At 47.4% G+C, this 24,443-nt stretch overlaps 1 protein-coding gene across 4 annotated transcripts in view; it reads right to left on the bottom strand.

Moving 5' to 3' along the window:
* Positions 1 to 24,443, bottom strand: part of NTRK3 (neurotrophic receptor tyrosine kinase 3) — a 325,185-nt gene that overhangs the window by 11,165 nt on the left and 289,577 nt on the right. For 3 of the 4 annotated variants that reach the window (XM_007060361.4, XM_043524704.1, XM_043524702.1), the window contains exon 17: positions 2,584 to 2,742. In XM_007060361.4, the coding sequence (XP_007060423.1) occupies positions 2,584 to 2,742 (159 nt within the window). Of the gene's footprint in view, positions 1 to 2,583; positions 2,743 to 20,764; positions 20,879 to 24,443 lie in introns of all 4 variants that reach the window. The other variant, XM_037910851.2, reaches the window with a different exon arrangement.

Below are 24,443 nucleotides of genomic sequence, written 5' to 3'. Positions count from 1 at the left end.
GCCGTAGCTGATTGACCTGACACACGCTGCAGATAAACACAGATCCCAAACAGTGCTACTTGTGAGGCAAGTAGACCAGCGAGGGGGGCCTGAAGTTAATCATTTGTGACTAGTAATGGGGCCCGGCACACATCCAAACAGACAGTTATCACTCTGATGTTTGCATAGACATAGCGAGAGGAGAAAGCGATTAGGAGGAGCTGTGGATGGGAGGGCGATGGAAATGCAGTGCTGCAGACAAGGCTCCATCACTGTACAGCTGATGGCAGAGACAACTTTCTGAGCCTTGGTGGAGCAGGCAGAGAGACATGAACTAGGACCACTAAAAAGCTTCCTGTATTTGAAAGACCCATGGTGAGCCCCTATCTTTAGAGAGGAAGCAAGGTTTAGATTTAGCCAGTAGGGCTAGCTTTGGGTCTTCAGGTGGTCTTTCACTAGCCGTGTGCCCTATTCCATCTTCCCCTCAGCGAGGGTCTCATCCAGTGTTTAGCAGAACGTCTAAAAATGCTCATTTTAACTTTAACCAGCCAACAGCCAGATAAAATCTAGACTTGTGTCCCCTGTAGATGTCCGGGAGTGGAGAAGGTGTGTCCCAGACCTGCTCATCCTCATTAAAAGTGATTCTAAGATCTGGTGGAGTCAGTTCTCCAGAGGCCCCTGGACTCTGCATGAGTCTCCACAGCTTGCTTCTAACCAGCAGGCCAACAGCAAACACATCCCTAACATTTGGGAGGATTAATGTGCAATGTCTTGCACAGGTTGCCTATGAATTCTCTCCTTTGAGGAGAAAAGGGAAAGGGACAGAGGAAAGACAGGGTCAGGTAAAGATGGAGGTGACTATGGTTAAAAGTCACCCTGTCTGGATGTGGCAGTACTATTCCTAGCCCAAAAGTACCAGCTTTATATGTTCACAGCACTGTTTAAGGTTAGTAGATGGGTTAGTTTGATTATCCCCATTTCACAGATGGGGAAACTGAGACAGGTGCAGAAACATTTGTGCGGTCTGGGTTCCAGCATGATAGCTCATCCATGTGGGATGTATGTACGCTCATTTGTGTGTGTGTGTATATTTATCTCCAAGGCAAATGCAAGAGCAGCTCATTAAGTATCATAACAAATGGCTTCTGTGATCATTTCTCTCACTCTTTGTGTCTCTAAAACGTTTGTGCATACTGCTTCAGGAAGGGCACTGAGCTCACAAATGGGCAAGTATTAGCGATGTAAAGAAGCACCTTGGATAGTCCCTTTCTGCACTCACTCAATTAAGGGATCTGTGTCCGGAAAGCAGAAAATGCACATTTCTTGTTAAAAGAGGTAACTTTTCTGGAATCCATTAGACACACAATAGGATAAAATGTGCACCTTTCCTGGGCACAGCTCTGTCACTGCACTCAAATGTGAGCTGGAGCACTGCCTGCTGTTCCAGACCTGCCTCTCCTGGATGTAACTGACCTGCAGCAACCCCTACTAGCCCAGTTCTGAGAGTGCTTCTGTGCTTATCTAGCCAAACAGCGTGGTGGGTATGTTGCTAAATCATGGATTTGGGCGTCAAGGGACCTGGGATCTATTCTCAACTGTCACTGTGTCAGGCTCTTTGCCTCAGTTTCCCTATCTGTGAAATAGGGATAATAGCTATCCCTCTGAAAGGTGCTTTAAATTCTATGCCTAAAAAGAGCCATAAGAGTGGCAAGCATTAATTACCACTGTTATTGTGAACATCTGGGAGATGACCCGCAAACTCAGTGCACTGATTGCTCTGAAAGCCTTGTTGCAAAGAGGGCAATGGAAGGAGAACAGCCCTTCTCCCCATGAGCAATAATGTTCCATTTTTATGGCCAGATCTGTCCCTCCCGCATTCGCCCACAGCTCCCACTGGGGTCAATGGGAGTTGTACATGAACATACAAGGGAAGTGCCTGGACCATAGGTGTTCGTTGTGCATTGGTATTTCCCAATTTTTCCCCACTTTGGGGTGCACATTGAACAGCCTGACCCAGCTTTCTATAAATATCGGGGTCCACCCCATCCCTGCCCCTTGCCACCTGCAGCCCTCGCTGTGACCAACATTTTACATACCCGAGGTTGGGAATTCTGCTGGAAATAATTTACTTGCAACAAGCTGCTCCTTAAAGTCAGCCCAGCCCACCCAGTGCCAGTGTTGGGTGCATTAGCCCCCCATGTACCTTACTTTACTTGTGGCTGACTCAAACTCAGGAGGAAGGGGCAGGGAGTGGAATGGGAGGAATTATGGGTTGGGGGCTCTTCTCAAAGTAAGAGCCTCTGTCAAGCTGCATTTCCCAGATGGAAGCCATGGCTTCACCTAGCCCTTCCTCTGCGAGGCCATGATGCTGTTATGGACAATGGCACCCAAGGTGGGGGAGGGCTAGGACTTCCTCCTGAGAATGTGGAAGGCGGTGGTGTACCCCGGCTTCCGAGATGGATAAGGGAGGCGAAATAACCCACCTCCAGGTCTCAAAGTGCCCGAAACTTGCTGCAAGAAGCATGCTGTGTGACTATGCTCCTTTCCATCATGTCTCGCCTCATCTCCCCTCCCCAGCCAAAGATGCTATGGTTTATCCTGTACCTCTGTGTTTGAGAGCTGGAACCAGGGCTGCTTCCCATATGTGAAGATCTCCCAGAGGATCACCCCAAAGCTCCACACATCACTCTCCGTTGTGAACTTCCGGTACATGATGCTCTCAGGGGGCATCCAGCGGATGGGCAGCATGGTGTGTCCTCCAACCTGCATGGGGACAAAGGCACAGGCAAATCTGTCAGAGCCATAAGAGAGGAGAAAGGCTTCACTTAGAGCAGGCTACCCATGTGGATGCTCAGATAGGCTAGGCAAGCTAACTCCTCCCTCTAACCCACACACACTCACCCGTCAATGCAAACTGGCTAATATCCTAATATGACAGATTGGAAGTGAAATATATTGAGATAAATGATGAGTTCCAAAGATTTCCCTCTTCCCAAACCTGACGTACAAAGTAACACAACAAAATGCCTAGAACGTGTTCAACTGCTGATGAAGCAACAAAAGGCAGGAAATGTACGGTCTAAACCAAAGTGCTATCCTTAGCCTTCCTGGGCCTAGATATTGCAGAGTGAATGGCATATTCAGTTTTATGACTGAAATACATAGAAATACGTACAGCAGAGGTATGTCAATGTTCTTTATAGCTTTCCTGCTGCCTAGGACAGCCCCAAACCGGTTTGGGCTCCTATTAAATAACTGCACAAAGGGGTGTTCACCCAGAAAACTGCACCAGGAATCCACTCAGAGACAAGCAACTGCAGGTGCAAAAGCACAGTCAGTGGATGAAGGCTTGGCCTTCAAAACCTTAGATACCATGGTGATGGGCGCAGCATAAGAACCTATTCACAAAGTAAAGTCTTCCCCTTCACAATGTCTGAAATCTGTGGAGCCCTTGAAATAACAGCGTGAGACTATTCCTCCGAGGAACGCTGGGCAGGGAAAGCATTTCTGGGACAGAGTTCCCCCATCGCCAGTACATTTCAGTCCAACAGGGGAAGTACGCAAGCAGCAGCAGCAGCAGGCAAGCAGAAGGAATCTCCTTGTCCTTGCTAGAGATTTTTGTACAACTCTAAGTCTCTTAGTAGAACCAGCTTCTCTCTGTTCTGTCCTTCAATACAGGAATCATCATCTGCAGGGGGAATAACTAATTGATAGGAGTTTTGAACAGCAGGTGTTGAGAGCAGTATGGCTCCGTGTCTCTGGCATTCATCTCTTGCGAGGGCAGAGTATCCCAGAGACTACCATTTTTTTGGTACTGATGCTGCGAGAATCCCTTCTGTGTGAGTGTGTGTCTGCACGCGCACGCTTGGGAAGCTCTTTTCCTACTATTACAGATACCGACCAGTGCAAGCACAGAAGTTCAACCATGTGGCAGCCGGAATGAAGCGGCTGGAGTCTTCCTCGGTCTCTGGAGATGAGCAGAGGCAAAGACTGCTGCTTCTTGGGACAGGGGCCGGAGTGCCTGACCTGAAATTTCAGCAACACAGGGCGGCCTGTGTGCAGGGTGCTGCTGCTGCCATTTGTGGAAAGAGGGCTGGTGTACGTTTTTGTAAGTAAACAGATGACACAAAGACAGTACCCTGACTCCATGTCATTGGTTTCCCATCCAAAGAGAAACCATCCTGCCAGGCCCCAGTTTCAGCTACTGCTCTGTCAAGGGGGCAACAGTACTCAAAAAGAAAACGCTTTGCAAGTCCCTGCTTTCCTCACAAATTCTGAAACCTCCCCTGCTTCATTAGATTACTGCTAGTGATAAAGCGGTGTCAGTAAAGAGGCAAGCTACAGCACTGAGCTACAGAAACAATTTAATAGGAGGTGTTCAAAGTAAGTTATGACCTGGGTAATACACAGGGCAGAAAGAGCCCTTAACCAGGAAGTGCTGATCCAAACTTCCCCAGAGTTTAATGGGGTGCAGATTCAGGCTCTCAGAGTTCTGTTAACTGGCCCCATCTCTAGTTCTTAGTACAGCCTAATTTTACCAGAAATACGATACTTTAAAGTCTCAAAATGATCTTTCACTTTAATGTGCGCAGATGCTCAAAACTGCAATTCGCGAGGTTGAAAAGCTTATTGTATCTCCACACCTCCCAGTTAGAGATCCATCTTTGGCTGAAATACTCTCCGTTTGCTGCCTTGAACCCCCAGGAATGCTATTCCTATTGCAACTGGAAAGACTTCTTCCTCTGTTCCTTTTAAATCTTGGCTGCGATTTTAGCTCTTTCCTGCACTTCCAGCTTTTATGACTTGCTTTCCCTTATTTTGAAGGGCTCCAAGGAAATTCTTTGTCAACACAACATGACATATATCCAGGCTGGTTACTGAAAATTATTTTGTGCTAATGTTTGGCTCTCCGCACTCCTTTAGTAGCACAGACTCAGTTTTCCAACAATCCTGAAATCATTGCAGAGCTCTGTAAATCTGCCCTATCTTGGCGCTTGTTCGACATACAAGTAGTGAAATATATATTGTGTGCATTTAACTTCCTTTTGAACTAGATCCGGGCCAGTCAGGAAGTTTGTGTGCCAGATCCTCAGCTGGTATAAACTGGTGTGTAGCTTCCTTGGCTTCAATGCAACTACAACAATTTATACCAGCTGAGGATCTGGCTCTGAAAGTAGAGAAATGAACCAATAGTCCATCTCATCTTTAATGAGCCAAATCATGAGCCAAGTCATTGGCCTTCTCTAGACACACATTGGGGAAAAATTACCCATAAAGTGAAATACAAGGTCAGCTGTTGTCCCAAGGATGTAACGACAGAATGTTGGCTTAGTTAATCTGTTCACAGACTTGCAGTGCCAAGGGGCTCATCTCATCTCATCTCTGTACTTCATGTGCAACTATTTGTTATTGAAAAAAATACCAATAATTCTTTAGGAAGATGGACACAGGCAAAAACAAAAGACTCTGGAGCCCAAAATATGCCCAACCTAGAGCTGTATGTAAGGGTTTCTTGGGAGTTCTGTATTTCAGAAGGATAGCAGCTTTCAGTGGACACAGAGTTAATGTAATACCTGTCATTTTACGTTTTTGAAGCACAGCCATTAACTCCTCACCAGCCAGGTACAAGGTTGATTAGGGATATAAATTATAATCCCAATTTCACAGATGGGGAAACTGAAGCACAGAGAGGGGATAGGACTTTGCCTGAGGTCACACAGTCAGTCATGGCAGAGCTGGGTATTGAACCCAGGAGTTCCTGGATCTCAGCCCTGTGCTCAGTCTACTATGCCCTGCTGCTTGCTAATGTTGCAAATGTTATAATCTAGAATTGAGAGCAGACAGATTGGACTGCATAGGCTATACTACATAAACTGGCATGTGGCCTGGATAACAGAAGATCCTCCTTACACCATGTGCTGGCTACAACAGACTTTGCACTTCAGGGGTTCTTCCCTGTTCTTAACCTCTGCCTCCCACTGTATAATCACATAAGCGTGATTCCCAGGCCTGTTCACTGTACCTGGGACCACCTGGAGTAGCATGCATTGGCAAAAGCACTGGAGAGAAATGAGGCTATTAAACAAACCTGTCTACAAAACAGACTTTATTTTTCCTTTTGCAGAGCCAATTTACATTTCATGTCCTTGGCTCTGGAGAGAATCATTACGGATCTTTATAGGGAAGATGAAAGTTTGTTTCAATCAATCCACAGTTTACTGAGACAGAGCCCAGGGTGGCAGTTTCCTGCAATAATAGTGATCGTGCAGGCTGACTCCTTGTCAAGAGACTGCTGCTTCAAAATCATTTCTGAAAGATTCCTGTCACTCTCTTCTCCACCCTCCACCACTCCCACCCAGAATGAGACACGGTAGAGCTAGAAAAGAGCTCTTCTGAAATCCAGACCTGTCTCCCTGGGGCAATGCAGGATTGTCCAGTGCAGTCTTCAAAGTCCCAAATGATGCAACTCCCACAACTCCCGTTGAGAGACGTTCTACAACCCGGTTACAGGTTTCACTCTCAAGGAGTTTATCCTGACATTGAGCCTAAATTCTTCCTTTCTTCTCTTTTGCTCCAAAAGAACCCCATCCTCCTTTCTATTTAAACTCTCTGTATCATTGCCACAAATCCCCCTTGTTTTTTTCCTACAAACCCCCCCCAAGACGTTCTGGTTAAACTTGGATTATTGCTGTGCACATTGTAAGATGAGCTATTGCCAGCAGGAGAGTGAGTTTGTGTGTGTGGTTTTTGGAGGGGGGTGTGGGGGGGGGGTGAGAAAACCTGGATTAGTGCTGGAAATGACCCACCTTGATTATCATGCGCATTATAAAGAGAGGTTTCAAAGAGGGATGGGCTATTACCAGCAGGAGAATGAGTTTGTATGTGTTTGGGGGTGGGGGGGAAGGGTGAGAAAACCTGGATTTGTGCTGGAAATGGCCCTACTACTTGATGATCACTTTAGATAAGCTGTTACCAGCAGGAGAGTGGGGTGGGAGGAAGTTTTGTTTCATGGTCTCTGTGTGTATATAATGTCTTCTGCAGTTTCCACGATATGCTATGCATCCGATGAAGTGAGCTGTAGCTCACGAAAGCTCATGCTCAAATAAACTGGTTAGTCTCTAAGGTGCCACAAGTACTCCTTTTCTTATTGCCCTTGAGGAATTCCACCATGATTTCAACAATTTCCATCCCACCATCAACCTCAGCCTAGACCAATCCACACAAGCGGTCCACTTCCTGGACACCACTGTGCTAATAAGCGATGGTCACATAAACACCACCCTATACCGAAAACCTACTGACCGCTATTCTTACCTATATGCCTCCAGCTTCCATCCAGGACACACCACACGATCTATTGTCTACAGCCAAGTTCTAAGATACAACTGCATTTGCTCCAATCCCTCAGACAGAGACAAACACCTACAAGATCTCTATCAAGCATTCTTAAAACTACAATACACACCTGCTGAAGTGAAGAAACAGATTGACAGAGCCAGAAGAGTAGCCAGAAGTCACCTACTACAGGACAGGCCCAACAAAGAAAACAACAGAACGCCACTAGCTGTCACCTTCAGCCCCCAACTAAAACCTCTCCAGCACATCATCAAAGATTTACAACCTATCCTGAAAAATGATCCCTCACTCTCACAGATCTTGGGAGACAGACCAGTCCTCGCTTACAAACAGCCTCCCAACCTGAAGCAAATACTCTTCAGCAACCACAAACCACACATCAAAAACACTAACCCAGGAACCTATCCTTGCAACAAAGCCCGATGCCAACTCTGTCCACATATTTATTCAAGTGACACCATCATAGGACCTAATCATATTAGCCACGCCATCAGGGGCTCGTTCACCTGCACATCTACCAATGTGATATATGCCATCATGTGCCAGCAATGCCCCTCTGCCATATACATTGGCCAAACCGGACAGTCTCTACGCAAAAGAATAAATGGACACAAATCTGAGATCAGGAATCATAACATTCAAAAACTGGTAGGAGAATACTTCAATCTCTGTGGCCACTCAGTAAAAGATTTAAGGGTGGCAATTTTGCAACAGAAAAGCTTCAAAAACAGACTCCAACGAGAAACTGCTGAGCTTGAATTAATATGCAAACTAGACACCATTAACTTGGGTTTGAATAGAGACTGGGAATGCCTGGGTCATTACACATATTGAATCTATTTCCCTATGTTAAGTATCCTCCTCACACCTTCTTGTCAACTGTCTAAATGGGCCATCTTGATTATCACTACAAAAGGTTTTTTCTCCTGCTGATAATAGCTCATCTTAACTAATTAGCCTCTCACAGTTTGTATGGTAACTTCCAATTTATCTGTATGTATATATATTTCTTCTTACTACATGTTCCGTTCTATGCATCTGATGAAGTGGGCTGTAGCCCACGAAAGCTTATGCTCTAATAAATTTGTTAGTCTCTAAGGTGCCACAAGTACTCCTGTTCTTTTTATAGCACCAAAGAGCCCTAGTCATCACCAGGACCCCTAGTAGCACCTGTGCTAGTCCAGGGATCAGCAACCACTGGCACGCGGCCCACCAGGGAAAGCCCCTGGTGGGCCGGGCCAGTTTGTTTATCTGCAGCGTCCGCAGGTTTGGCCGATCGCAGCTCCCACTGGCCGTGGTTCACCGTTCCAGGCCAATGGGGGCTGCAGGAAGCGGTGCGGGCTGAGGGATGTGCTGGCAGCCCTTCCTGCAGCCCCCATTGGCCTGGAACGGTGAACCACGGCCAGTGGGAGCTGCGATCGGCCAAACCTGTGGATGCTGCAGATAAACAAACCGGCCCGGCCCACCAGGGGGTTTCGCTGATGGGCCGTGTGCCAAAGGTTGCCGATCCCTGTGCTAGTTGCTGTATAAACACACAACATATTTGCAGCCTTCCCCCATCCCCATCTTAGTGATGGCCGAACCTAGCCGGACAGCTTTAGCTCTTACTTTTTCTCTCTAAATCAACGTCTCCAGCTTTCATATCCTTTCCATTGCTCTGCTCCTTCCAATACTTTCCTGGTAACGTGATGCCCACAAATGAATGCAGCCTGCGGTGCATTTGCTTCAGAGCTGTGGAGAACTGTCTTTTGATAACATAGCCATCTTAGAATCAGGATAAACCACTCTCAAGGTCATGCACTGTTCTATAATCACACATTTCCAATGGCCCAGGGCACCTGGCCTTTTCTTTGGGGCCTCATTACACGTCCGAGACAGCAGATTGCAAGATAGCAGGCCACTCCCTGAGAGTGGCTTATTGCTGTATTAGAGCTGAACCTCAGGGAAATGGGGAAGGTTCATGAAAGGCCAGGATTAATGGCCATTAGGGAGAGGGATAATTAGTTAATGCTAGTACAGCACTTTGAAGATGTAAAGCTATATAAGTGCTATGTACGATTATTATTATAAGGCTCCAGGTTTGACTGCCAGGAAGGAAGCCTGGTGTCTGGGGAAAGAAGTCTCCTTGTCCCAGCTTTCTGAATGACATCTAGCTGATTAGGAAGGACTAAAAAGACATGCCATCCCTAGTGAGCGTGGCCATACAGCAGCAAGTCACGGAGAAGCTTGCCAAGGTAGTGCAGTGTTTCAGACAAGGAGGCGCTTGGATGTACTCTCTTAGATGTAGCCAAAACTAAAGACAGGCCTGGGCCAACACCCTAGCCCAGAACTCCCGTGAACTTTGGATCTAGGGTTTTTGGTTCTGATCCCCACTCTGGAGATAAGAGCCAGCAGGTGAGTTAGGATCCAGAATCCAACTCCTCCAAACACCCTCTAACTGAGCCTGACCCAAATTTGTGATTCAGGTCTAGCGGAAACCGTTCAATGTACACAGGGCATCGCTTGGAAGGAGGAAGGCTCACTTGGCTGGCATTCATTTGGGAGGCCTCTGCTCTTGTCGCTTTTGCTGGTGGCTCACGGAAAAGCTACTCAGGTCTGAGCCACAGAAAATGTGTCTCTTTAAACGAGGCAGTTTTCTGGTGAATTTCACCTTTTGTGTGCTGCAAGGTTGATGTTGTTTGCTTGATTTCTTCCTGGATGAGATAGGGGGAATTAGAGAACTTGGTGCCATCTCCCTGCCTGTTTGGTTTGTGAGTGCAGTTGAATCCATTCAGCAAATTAATTCCTTTTAAACCTGGTGACAGGACACATGCTCTCTGGTTGCTGTCTCAACTCTGTTGTGTGTGGGGGTTGAAGCAGGGCTCTCCTTTAATTGCAGAACTGGCTGACTTCCCAGGCTGGGATGGGATGGAACATGTGCGCATGTCCTTTAGAACCTCAGCACCAAAAGCACCTGAAGATTCTCACCTTTGGACCTTCTTCCAATAACCAGATGTGTCCCCCATCAGGACGCGTTCATTTCTGCTGAGGACAATACTTGCTGTTCAGTAATCTAGAGCAGTCTTGAGTAAATAAGAACTGCAGGTGCCTGGCTCTTCTTCTGAGAGGACGTCAGAGCAGAGCGAATGCAGCTGAGATGCAGGAAAAACCTCTGCATTTGGCTATGCTGCCACTTAAAACAAAACCAAGTGATGCTGCCATCTGTCCACCACAGCAGGCTGTGATTTTGTGAGTGCTCACAAGCTAAGCAGGGTTGCCCTTTGTAAGGGTTGGGATGGAAGACCGCTCAGAACTTCCTAGTGTTGCTGAAAATCCAGAAAGGGGCAGCCTTCCCTGGGAGTCTGTGCTGAATCCAATGCCTTAGTGTGGCGCCAGTAGATACCGTGCTGCTGGAAGTGCCAGTTTTCAAATTAGATGTAAAAGTGAGACCCTCTGTGTTCATTAAGGATTCCAGGGCACTTTGTTCAAGGGCAGGGTGTTAGCCCTGATGTCCTGGCTAATTTTCAGCTACATTCTGCTTCTCGAAATGTTCCCTGCAGACATTACACTTCTTTTTTCTTTTCTAAACTGTCTTGCTGCTTTGCTATTAAACAGCTGGCATGTTCCACCCCAGAGGTAGCTGCATTTAAGTGCATGTGGGTGTGTGGGTATTCATTCGGAGTTGGGGGAGATGGAATTCCATTTTACCATGTATGTATTTATACATGATGAAATGCCCTAGAGAAATGTAAGACGATATTATCATCAACAATGGCACTGTAACCTCAAATTAAAAGTAAACAGTTCCTTGTTCCATTCCTTTTTGCAAGAAAAATCAAATGGAAAGGATCCCACTCAATAGAGAGGCTGCTGTTTGGTACCAGAACGTCACTTGCCCTTATAAATGTGTGAAAAAGACTTGGAAAGACTGCAAGGCAGATGCGTAACTCAATGTGGTCCAGCTCCAAAGCCGCAACAGAGGTCCCAGTTTCATGCAGGCAAAGCCTCTGAGTTATGTAGATGTTCCTAACACAGGTCCTCTCACCAGCCCCAACTTGCCTTCAGAATTGCACGGATCTCTCCTATCTGGACACGCTAGCTGGAGGGGGAGTATCCTGTGTCATCATGAAGACTTTGCAAAGCAATTCCCCTGATTGGGGACCTCCTGCTGCTGCTCTACTTTGCAGTTCATGCTCTTTCCCCCTCAACAGAACCTCTCACTGCAAATGTCAGGCTTGCTGCTCCTTGCAAAGAGCAGATCAGACAGACTGCCCCTCCTCCTTTCTTCCCCTGCTTTAGCCCTTCCACATAACCTAAATTCTTTCCTGGGCACAGCTCAGGCCTACAGCAGGGGAGAGGACACACTGCACTCAGGGCTTTTAAGCTCTTGTTCTTCATCCATGATCCAGCAGGACAGGCGAGAGACTTGGGGTCTTATGACTTCACTCAGTCAGATGGTCCCGACGGCTGCAGCCAGAGTGGAGAATTAACTATCGCCTTCCCCCCCCAAAATAAACAAACACCAACTGATTTTCTTCAGTCTCTTGTGTCTCCTTGATGCAGCTGCTTTGCATTCCCCGCACTGCCCCTGGGGATGCCAGTCGCAGACTTTGCACTAATCTCCAGTGTCTCTGTGTAACGATTACACAACCAGCTCTGCACGCTCACGGCTTCACACAGCAGGCCTTGCGTCCTGCCTGGATGTCAATAGCTGCAGGCAGCTTATATCTTATAGGGCAAAAACTGGGCCGGGTTCATAGCTCGCAGTGAAGTGCCCTGCACATGTTGACAGTATCTGTGTTTACAAATAGGCATGGCCTCTCCTAACCAGACAGTAGCTGGCACCTGTGTCCCCTTACTTGTCACGAGGTGGGAGGATGCAGTGCCCTGGCTGTGAGGTGAGGAGAGGAGGCTGGAATCACCTTTGCTGGGACAGGGAACTAAATGCACTTCTCATAAGGTGGATGTAGAGAGCTGGATGTACCTGCTATGAGATAGGGGTAGATGACCAGATAAAGTTACTGCAAGGTCAGGAAGGAGGCGAGACAAGCCTCCTGGAGGCAGATGGACTATTTGTTCCCTCCAGACTCGCATTCTGTGTTTAAATACACGTCTAAAAATAAAGCCTCCCATTGACATTGTTTTTCCTTACTTCATTTAACAATCCGGTTGGTTTATGACCCGTAATTCTGAATCAGGTGGAATTCAGAAGTGTAATTTGCAAGCCAGGACCCCGTCCTTTTCACCCTTCCCCGTCTCTGCTCCTTTGAGTTTGTTTCAATCCCACGGTTTTCAGCATTCCTAATGAGCCATTAACAAGCTGCCAATTACTTATGCAAATGAGGGGAGCAGACATGGAGGGGTGGCTGTAGCTAGAGGTAAAGTCTGCTGCCTCAGAATGGCCTGAGATAAATCATTGCTACTCTAAGAGCTGCCTGCATCCAGGATTGCTCTCTCTGTTACTACCTGCCGCCTAGAAATGCCAGAGGTAACATGGAGAGAGGTTACAAAACGGGAAATAGAGGATTAATCTCACAAATATTTTAAATTATGTTTGCCAAGAACACAGACAAGAACTCAGCATGCCCAAACCACAGCTCAACCCTTCCCTCTTGTTCCCAGAGCTCAGACATCAGCACCTACTGCTATGAATGAGCTAGGCTAATCGTATGCACATATGCAAAGGAGCAAGATCCAGCATTTTGCTTTTGCTTCCAAAACGATGCCTCAAAAATAGTACCTTCTGAGCACGTGTGGCGTTTTACACCTCACAGTCATATTTTGTTCAGCTGGGGAGGCAGCTGGTCCTGCAAACTGTCCCAGGTGCAGCTCGGACACAAGACAAATGTCTGGATTAACAGCAAGGAAAGCCTTTTTCAGCTCTGGTTTGCAAAGTGCTCAGTGCGGCCACCAGTAATGCTACCATCTTCATAACCACATCCACTACGACAGACACCACGTCCCAGGCACTGCCCCAACTGCGCACAGAAAAGGCCACATAGGTGAACAGAAGTACCTAATATCCATGTAATGGAATGTCTTCCAGCTGTATCCCACTTTAATAAAGAGGTGTGGCCCACGGAAGCTACCAGTACCAGCATGTAATGCTCCATATTGACCCAAGATACTAGTGGTCCCAGCGTGTAATTTTCTATCATGCGCTGAGAAGCTAATGTTGCTTGGATAAAGATGGAAATTTGCATGAGTGTCTAGGGGCAGCTCCCAGGGTTTAGTGATAAGGGTTCCTGTGAGGGACACTGGAGAACTCTGCAGGCCATTGTGGCCTGCTGACCAACACTTTGGCTACCCCTGAAGTTATCCAAACCCCTCCAACCACCTTCTCTTTTGCTTTACACTCTCCCAGCATCATTCTGGCATTAGGCCAACTGACATCTCTTTGGGGCTGAGTATTACCAGCCTTCAGACTGATTTTAAAGTCTCCCATATCTGCAAGATCATACAAGCGCATATGTTTTGGAGCTGGCACTACATCATCACATCATGCGTTGTGGTGCAACCTGACAGTGACCTGATAATACAGTGATGGGTGTGTCAGGGATCAACAGCTAATCAGACAGACGGGCGATAAGTCAAAACAGCAGGCTGCAAGCAATGTCTTCTACATGCCTCATCTCGGGGCATGAACTGTGGAGTTTTATGTCAGTAGATCCTTGCTCAGTAATATGCAAGTAAACTCACAAAATGGGCTGAGGTATGAAGCTCAAAAAACTGCAGTGGTAAAACAAATTGCATGTGTTACCGCTACATGCAAAGACAGTGTCATCTTGGTATCTCTTAATCTCTCCTCTCCATTACCCCTTTCTCTCTGTCCTGCCCACGACACCCTCTCTGGAGCAATGATGCCCATTTTTCATCTGCAGCCAGATCAACTCCTGACTGAAGAGTATACATGATTTAGAGAAGGCTCCATTACTTAACTTCTGGATGCTGGATAATCAGTTCAACTTCCTTGGCATTAATCATAATAATTTTCAAGATTCATTAGGGTTGATTGTTTGGAAATCTATTTCCTATTAATGTCAGTTTCACTGAGCTCAAGCCTGGCAGCCAGAGACAGAAATGTCCTGGTGGCTTAAAGACAGAAATTTAACACAATGCAGGGCCTGGGAACCCCATGATACATAAATCCCTTTCTATATGTGAAACAGTTACTCTGGAGGGAGACCTGAAAGCTCCCGGCGTTGTCCTCTATGTTGAAACCAGCTGCACTGCAATGTTGTGATGTTAGCACATCATGCTGCAATGGAACATCGTAGAACCATAGAAATGTAGGGCTAGAAGAGATCTCGAGAGGTCATGTAGTCCATCCCTCTGGGCTGAGGTAGGACCAAGTATACCTAGACCATCTCTGACAGTTGTTTGTGGCATTCCCAACACTGGAGGTTTTTAAGCACAAGTTGGACAATCTCCATAGGTAACCCGTTCTAGGGCTTAACCATACTTATAGTTAGAAATTTTTTCCTAATATCCAACCTAAATCTCACTTGCTACAAACTAAGCTGATTACTTCTTGTCCTACCCGGGGTGGATACTGCACCAGCCCATAATAACTTAATAAACTCGCTGGGTCAGATATTAAAAACTGCACAGATGTACCTCTCATGCATACAGTTACGTGCCTAAACTGCATATGCAGTTTCCTAAATTGTGTGTGCAAACAGCAGATTTGTGTGAAAGCGTGTATAAAAATTAAAGGGCCATTTCAAAAATCTGCCCCTTATTGTTCTGCAAAGGTAGCAGAAGCTTTAGCCTACAAAGCTTTAGTGCTTCCCCAAGGTGATGGATCCTTTAGAAATATGATAGGTAGACAGTCCCCATTAAATCAGGGCCATCTCATCAAAATCCATTCGGTCACATTTAGGCAATCTTTTGTGGGCCAACAACTACAGGACAGTTCCTTACTGTACCTCTGCTAGTGCTTTGTCCTCTCCAGTCTATTTAAACATCCTGGGTGACGGTGCTTTCACCCCTCCCCTTAGGATGAGATTCTCACTCTGTTTTAGAACAGTGGGTTATCAGCTTGAAAACCTCAAAGAAATATTGAGCAACTTCAGACTGAAGTTGCTTTTGATTGCTGACCTAGTCAAATACCAGTTATTGGCAGAGAAGGTCTGGATGGCATGTCAACCAAACACACTACATCCCATGTCAGAATAAAGTTCTCAACATTCAGGACTGCAACATCACACCCACTAATAATGTGATTAAACTAGTCAATGCCATTAGGGAAGCAATGCCTGCTCTGACACTGGTCAATGGGGGAGAAGCATCAGGGTTAAGGCAGCGCTAGAGAGGATTTGGAGCACACATTTTAGACACTGTGATGATGCAGTGATTTGATATGTGATGCTAATGGCTGCACTTCCTGAGGCCAAGCAAGGTGAATGCTCCGCACTGGATGGAGCTCTTTTCTTGCATGTCCCAGACGACTATAATGCATGGGCAAAAGTGCTGGGGCACAGAAACAGGAGGCTGCAGGACGTGACAGCACCTACAGAAAAGTGGAAGCAGAAGGAGACAGTTGCTGGAGGTGTCTGAATGAGTTACAAGAGGGCAGCAGCATCAGAAAAATGGAGAGCTCAAAGCACCACTAGGGGGAGCAGTAGCCCATGCCGAAGATGGATCTGGGACTTGTTTCTGGAAACCGTTAACAGGCTAATTTTGAATTTTGGGACTACAGTCCCACCCTGTTCCTTTCTATCCAAGCATTTGTCTTCAGAGTATCAGAGTGACTTGCAGTTCACTGTCCTGGTTGGTGGTGTCTCCAGAACTTCTCGATAGACCAGAACCCACCGTGTCCAGTGACCTGCTTATCCTAATGGTCTTTTATTAAAACACTTCTCTGAACTTTATTTGGCAAAACAAAACAAAACCCAGGAATATTCAGATGCCTGGGTCCTAAATGCCATGAGAGCTAGGAAGAACTAAGAGGCCATTTCAGATATTGCTGTCTGACATCTCCTGCACCACAGGCTCCCTTTCCTGAAGCCAACCGGAGGCCCTGAGCCATCCAGCCCCTAAGGGATGCATTTTGCTAAACCCACTCCCTGGTGGGACAGAAATGAAAGCTTTTGCTGGAAGCCTGTGTTGCCCCTGAATGGTCAGCTGTCTTAACCAGATGAATCTTTCGGATGTCTCTCTGGACACCATCTCTCCATTAGGGTTAGCCACAAGAGGAAGGACGGAAGGAGAGAAAGAAATACAGAAACCGCTAATGTTCAGCTGTGTCTGGTGGGAGGAATGACACAATGCAGATATGCATAAGGCATCATTTCTTCCTAGATTATATCCTTGCTAGGTCATTTACTTAGTGGAGAAGTTTATCTTTAAAAATTATGAGCCAGATCCTCAGCTGACTTCATTGAAGCTCCTCTGACTTACACCAGCTGAGGATCTGGCCCTATATTTATGTTTTAGGAATTCTGTATACGTGTGTATTACATGGACAAGCACACACTGGCCACATATCTATACACCAAACTAAAAGATGTTGTACCAAAGGAATTAGAGTTGGAAAATACCTGCTATGTCCCACTCAGTTTACCACCCCTTTGAGAATGGAGGACTGTCCCCTGATGGACATTTTGATGGCTTCAGCTCTAAACATCCCAAAGGGGGTTCCACCGCTTCCCAAGTGCAAATACTCCACAGCCAAAACCATCTCACTGTCAAGATTTCCCTGATGTTCACGCTGCCTTTCTTATCTCCATCCCATTGCTCCTAGTGATAACTTCCATGTTCAGCCCTATATAGCACTTCTTTGACACTTCTGAAAACCTGCCGCTTTCCAATATTTGCAGACTGTCATATCCGCTCCCTTCGTCGTCGCTTAGCCAAGCTAAACATAGTTAGGCCTTTTAATCTTCATAAATCAATGGCCCTGCATGATTTCTGCTGCTCTTCTCTGAAGTCTTTTGGGTTTGTCAATACCATACTGGTAATGTGGTGCTGTGGCACGGAGCCTGCCTGCACAAGGAAGTAATATCTGAGGTATGGTTGTAGTAGAGACTTTTAGAGCAGAGACCTATCTCCTTGCTCCTTTATGTGATTGCTGTGTACATTCAGCCTCAAAGTGCACTGGCCTTTGTGTTGCCGTGTCACACAAGCTCTGTGGTGAACTTCCCCATCACACGATTCAAAGAGGACAGTGTTTACCCCAAGAAATTAGGATGTGACCTGAGGGGAAATGATACAAGTGCACATTACAGGGGTTTGATTGTGTATGGGACAGAACTGGCTCCACGTGAGATGTGTGATGTTAATGGAATATGTGCTTTATAATCAAAGACACTCTTTCTCTCTCTTTCTCTTTCTCTCTCTGTGTTTGAATTTAATGCTTGTGAAAATGAGGGACAGAAACCATTAACTAGAGGCAGGCCCAGTGTGGGCAGGTCCAATGTGGCAGGCACACTTGCTCTGCCAGTGCACTTCAATCCTGATCTTCAGGAACACCTGGTATTACAGTCCTGGGCCCTGACCTGCCGCTACTGAAGTGCCTCAGTCCCAACCTGCAGCACATCCTGACCTTCCAGCATTGCATTCTCCTCTCATAGTCCTCCTGGTGCTCTGGACCTGTGCCGTACCCCGCTAATCCAGTCCCGTGGCTCTGTCAAAGCCCTGGGCCTCCTGTCCCCCAGCTCTGCGGATGCAATTCAATCCTGAAATGCAGCAACATCTGCTATTCCAGTCCAAAACCTCCTAGCACACATAGTTTGTATCTCCTTCCCTCTCCGCTGTGTATCTCAGACACCCTGGGTCTTCTCTCTCCTCTCTTCTACATCTGGCCTCTCTCCCCACCTTCCAAATCCACCTGGCCCCATTTGAATTTTTAAGCTATTTAACACCCTCCAATATGTGCATAACAAGGTTTTTCGCCTGCCCTCTGCTGCCATCCCTCTGCTATTATGACACCAGGTGCTGAAGTGGTAACATGGCGTTTCAGAAGCTTAACACTGGCTTCCATGTGTTAGAACTCTAATTACATGGTAACTAGCGACCTTGTAAGTACAGGGTAATCTATTATATGGCACCAGGGTAAATTATCTGGGTATTTCTGTCTTCTTCACTACAGCCTTCTCCAAAGATTGAAACACAGCCAGTTAAATGGTAATTAATCTCTGAACCTCTTAGCACCTTCCCATTTCGGTGTTCAGTAACCGGGGAGAGCATGTTATCTCTGCGCAGTGTCAGGGGACTGGCCATGTTGCTATCATTACAGAGCAAGGGTCAACACTTTTTATATGCATAAAGTTGCTGTGTCAAGACTCTGCAATGCTGTCAGTGAAGCATGAGGTGGCTGCAGCACAACGCAACACACTGTCTCCATGTCAGCACCGTGGGGAACAGTTTATGACTTGGTTTCCAGAGCCGCTGAGCGCCTGCAGCTCCCGTTGGCTGGATCTGAGGATGCTCAGCACCCCTGAAAAGCGGCCCATCCATGTCCCTGCACTGAGACTCATCCCAACAAACAACTCTGCTGTGGGACAGGGGTGGGAGAGGGTGGTAGCCCTGTTCAGGGTGAGGAGGAAAGGTTTGCTCTGTGCAGTGCAGTCTGACTGGACACGTCTGTGTGCATGCCTGCAGGGAAGGGGAGTTCCTCCGTTTTGAACTGTGCGGCCTGCCCCTTTCTGGCCCTGTGTGGGGTGCAGTGTAAATGTCTGAGAGAGACAAATCTGGCTTTGCCCAGTGATACCTGGAAGAAGGAAGGGGTGTGCGGGGGACAAAGCGAGGGGTCACCCTTCCTGATGTGGGAGAAAGGGGTTCAAGATTTCACACAGCCTCATTTGAGAGGTGGTGAGGACACCAGTTGGAGAGCTCTATTAGCCTTCGAGCGAGGGGGAGCGTTGCCAGTAACCACCGCCTATATCCTCGCGCTCTGAGTCACCCTCTGAACTCATCAAAACCAACAAGAGAGAGACCTGGGCGTTCGCTTTGGAAAACCTGAGGTAAAACGCTGAGTGGACCAGCTTTCGCCTTCCGTGTTGAAACTTTTCGCCTCTGCCCACACACGCACACACTATGGGTCAGTCTGAAAGCTTCTGCTCCAGTCACCAGAGTTAACGCTGCCCCTCTCAGAGCCAGGTACATTGTACCCCAGCCATGCCCCATGGAACTGCCTGCACTACAGCGCTCACCCCACCCGAAGGAACCATCCCGCCTACAGAACCCCCACATGCCGCCCCCACCAGTTGATACACAAATACCTCCAATCCACTGATGCCAGCGGGTGCTCTGCATGTGGGTCAGGGATTGGTGGATGATGCATATAAAGCCCATGGGATTTTTAAGGTGACTAAGGCTATTTGCATGCATTTTAGACCCACTTAGGTTGCTCCCTCTGGAGCACTTACAGTTTAAATAGTAATGGCAGCAATTATTTTCAGATCCTAGACTAATAAAATCTTCTCATTTGTTGGAAGGATTCAGCCGGGTATAATATACTCTAATGACTGTTTTAAAAAGTTCCCAGGCCCGGTTTTCAAACGTGAGCACCAAAACAGAACGCTCAAATCCCATACGCTGATGCTCACCTCAGCCCGTAGACCCTCGACACACAGAATCTTAGAAATGCAGGGCTGGAAGGGACCTTAAGAGGTCATCTAGTCCAGCCCCTTGCACTCAGGCAGGATTACATAGCTAGACCACCCCACACACGTTTGTCTAACCTCTTCTTAACGATGCCTCTTTTGGGTGAATAAGTGTCAATTTAAATAACTGAATGGGGGACTTAGTTCACATAGTGGTTTTGCACACTGAGCCCTCTGAGCAAATTGCTCTAGTAGTCTATACCAGTGGTTCTCAACCAGGGGGTACATCAGCTCATCTAGATATTTGCCTAGTTTTACAATAGGCTACATAAAAAGCCCTAGCAAAGTCAGTACAAACTAAAATTCCATACGACTTGTTTGTACTGCTCTATATACTATCCACTGAAATATAAGTACAATATCTATATTCTAATTGATTTATTTCACAATTATATGGTAAAAATGAGAAAGTCAGCAATTTTGTAAGCAAGTAGTTTTAAAGTGGGGTGAAACTTGGGGGTACGCAAGACAAATCAAATTCTTGAAAGTGGGTACAGAAGTCTGGAAAGGTTGAGAGCCACTGGTTTATACTGTACCGTAATGAATTGGCAAGTGTGTGTGTGTGTGCACACATGTGCACCATTGCTCTCTACTGGATGGAATGAGCACTACAGTGTGTCATAGGCCCTTTGCTATTACAGGCTTCAGGGGAATCTCCTTTAGCCAAAGTATAACCTTAACTCTGCCCCCCACACCCCGTACCTCTGCAATGTGATACCATTTTCAGTTACATGATCACACACTGTTTTTCCACAGGACCCTTGCTTCATGCAATGTACATGTTGGAGAATGAATGAGGCCAGGCTGTGCAGTGATTTATTCTGGGGACCTGAACATCTCACCTCATTCACTGCAGATATTGTATGGTGTGTCATGAATGAGGGTGGTATCCACAGCATCCTTTCCTCTTTCACTGCAGATGTTGTATGGTGTGTAGTGAATAACGTAGAGGCCCCCTGGTAGAGAAGAGATAGCCTTGTGATTACGGCCATGGCTTGGGACTCCCAAGATTTGGGTTCTGGTCTTGCTTGTGCCACAGATTTGCTGTGTGACCACAAGTAATTCACTTGATCTCTCTGTAACCTGGGTCCTCATCTGTAAAATGGGGAAATAAAACTTCCCAGCTTCACAAGATTGCTGTGCAGATAGCGATTAGTGAGGTTCTCAGACACTGCAGTGATGAATGACATAGAAAAAGACAATAAAGAAAGAAAAAAATCTCCGTGTGGAAGCTGGATGGTGTGCAGCAAATGAGACATGGGGCCACACAATGAACACTAAGAAATAAAGAACAATTGCCCATGTTTACTGAGCACTGTCCATCCTGTGGCTCTTGCAGGAATAATAGCTCACGATCATATAATTAAAGACTGTAGGGTGATGCATACATCCGAGTGTAGAAGTTAAGGATGCACAGGCAGTCTTGACCTTTCCAGTACCTGACTTTTGCACGCTTCACTTTGCAACCTTTATGTTCTTTTAATGCAGTATTTTTGTATGGGTTGTGTGAGATTCTGAATTAAACCTCTTGCTTCTGAGCTAGGTGCCTCCTGTTTAATAAAACATTAACTAATTAAGAAAAAAGATCCTGTTTGGGTGGCAGCACGCAGAAAGGAAAGAGAGAGCTGTGTGTTCAGGAAGACACCTGTTACATATGCATGTATGTCTCTCTCACCTCTTGATGGGTTCTAATGCCTGGCTAATGGCATGAGCTCACCAGGCAAGGCCACATCCTACAGCACTGCAGCTAGACTAATGTCCTTGCACGGTACTGGCAGCATAGGCGCTGTCTTCATGAGTTGCTGGGGGTTGCTCAACCCCCGCTCTGCCCCTGGCCCTGACCCCACTCCACCCCTTTCCCCAAGCCCCCACCCTTGCCCCTAGTCTGCCCTGTCCCCAGAGGGCTCCCTGCCTCGCTCCTCCCCTTTTCCCCCCCCCAGCGCCTCCTGCACGCTGCTGAACAGCGGATCCGTGGTGAGTGGGAGGCACTGAGCGGGAGGGAAAGGAGCTGATCGGCAGGGCCACTGGTGGGCAGGAGGCGTGGAGAGAAGGGGGCGGAGCTGATTGGGGGGCTGCCGGTGGGTGCTGAGCACCCACTATTTTTCACGGAGTCGGCGCCCACGACTGGCAGTGCTGCACAAGCCAGGTAAGGAAAGGGCTAAGGAATCACAGCATAGTCCTTGCACTGGTGGATACTTTCCAGTTCCTGCTGTTTTTTCCAACCACACTGAGAATTTTCAGAGCTCACCACACCTGGACTGATTCAGAGACCCAGTTCCAAGCAGGGTACATTGTGTATCTCTGCCAACAACGTTTCCCTGCGCAGTTCTCGACCAAAGATTCTATTTATCTCAGTAACTTATATGGCCCCATCACCACAGTCTCTGAGCAGCTGTGATGGGGTGTCGACCCCCCACACAAGCCCTCAGGGGGTTAATGTGCGCCAGGATGCTGCATCTGGGGTGGAACCAAGGCTTGATAGGCCTGATGGCAGATGAAGCCCACCTGGGATAGGAGTGTAAAGCCAGGAAGTGCAAGTAGGAGGTGGCTGAAGGGGTGAGGTCTGCAGTTACTTCCTAAAGGGAAAGGGAGTTGGTCAGGGACAAGGAGGAAATCCAGGAGAAGAGAAAGCTCTGAGGGTCCTGTTCTGGATTAGGGAGTCTGGCAAGAGGCTCAGAGGGGTGAAGTAGCCACAGAGAGTGGAGGAATCTCTGGTGGAAACCCAGAGATAGGCAAGGACATAGAGAAATGGGGCAGGAAAGAGCCCAGGGAAACAACAGTCTCAGACTGAGCAGACCTAGGTTGCTAATCGTAGGATCCCGGGGCTGGAAGCTGGAGTAGTGGGCGGGACTGGGTTCCCCTACCAGCCACTGGCAAAGCTGCACAGGACCTGGAGTTGAAACAGAAGACTGTCTGAAATGGCACAAGGATATTGTATGGTGGGACTTTCCTACCCTAGAAGGGGAGGACTATATAGTGACCAGGCTGGAGGGCTGAGTCATGAAGAAGGAGCGCCCTGAGTCATGAAGAGAGTGAGGGGGTCATACCATGAATAACCCACAGAAGAGGGTGCTAGATGGTGTGGGGGAGGTGCTAATTCCCAGACCCTGTGGTGAGTGGGAAACCCTTCACAAGGCCTCACGATCTTCTTAAATGTATTTATCGCCTGTGAGGTAGGGCGTGCTATTATGTCCATTTTACAGATGGGAAGCTGAGGCACAGAGACTAAATAATTTGCCTGAGGTCACACAGGAATTCAGTGGCAGAGCACTGGCGCACCCTCCCTCTCGATACAAGCTATTTGGGTCTCCCCTAAAGCATGGTCAGTGCAGAGCTCTCAAGTCCGGGACTCACTTCCCTCAGTCAGCCCGAGGGAGCTGGAGACTACTGACCTCCATGGCAGGCTGCAAGGCTCTGCTGGAAGGGATACCAGGGGATATTTCTAAGTAAATTCCACCCCCCTCCCCCACACAACACCCAGAATAGCTTGTTCTTTGTATTTGCCAATATATTAAAATTATCAAATGGTTGTATTACTAAATGGTATAAGATATGCTGTTAATTTGCATGTTATCTACACTGGAAAACAAATAAAATCAATAAAAGGAAGCAACAAATTTCCAGGTGGTTAGTACAATTATGAGCAAAGAGCCATTTGCAATGACAGTGCAGCCAAAGGAAGAGAGTGTGTGGGTGTTTGGGACGAAACGTTAACACGGGACATGCAAGAGCTCAGGGAACTTTGCATCCGAGTATGGTAGTGTTCTCTTGTCCAAATGTATCCACTCTCAGTGGGGTGCTGCATTTATGTGGAGCCTGATATTGCAAACAGTACCAGGTATAGCCCTTTCTAGAGTGATGAGTCCCATTAACTTCCATGGGGATTGTTCATGGCAGTCCAGGGGTAAGTGTTTGCAGGATCAGGCTCACAGTCTGCAGAGACTTTGGATGAAAGGAACTACGAAGAAGTTACATGTTATTATGTTTTGCTGGAGTTGACCTCTGCAGTATTTATTCAGTCACAAAGACGTGAATGAAAGACAAAAAATAGTGTGAATGCACAGGGGACAATCCTGTTAAAAAGACTCCCTTCAGGCAGAGGCGGATTATGGTTTTGTGGGGCCCTGGGCCAGAGCAAGTGGGGCCCCCCCAAACCTCCTGGGCACTCCTACCAGGAAAATGGGGTCGGGGCACAGGGGCCCGCCCGGCAGGAGCACCTCTGGTCAGGAACCCCACGTACACCTAGAAACTAGCCAGGTTCTTGAAATAAAGGCTTTCAAACCCCAATCTCTAGCCTGGCTGCAGGTCACATGGCCATGCTGGCTGGCACAGGGAACTGGCTCTGCAAACCGCCTGGTCTGGTGGGCTGGGCTGGACCCTGGGAGAGGTGGGCTCTGTGTGACCAGCAGCCATCCCTCAGGGTACCCTGGGGACACGGCATGGCCCTGCAGGAGCACTGGCCTCTCCTCCCTTGCCTAGCACCCAGACCGGATCACTTTAGACTAGATTCAGCCATGAGGG

The sequence above is a fragment of the Chelonia mydas genome, chromosome 10 (assembly GCF_015237465.2).
Source record: "Chelonia mydas isolate rCheMyd1 chromosome 10, rCheMyd1.pri.v2, whole genome shotgun sequence".
Classification (NCBI taxonomy): Eukaryota; Metazoa; Chordata; order Testudines; family Cheloniidae; genus Chelonia; species Chelonia mydas.
This window is presented reverse-complemented; position numbering and strand designations above follow the sequence as displayed.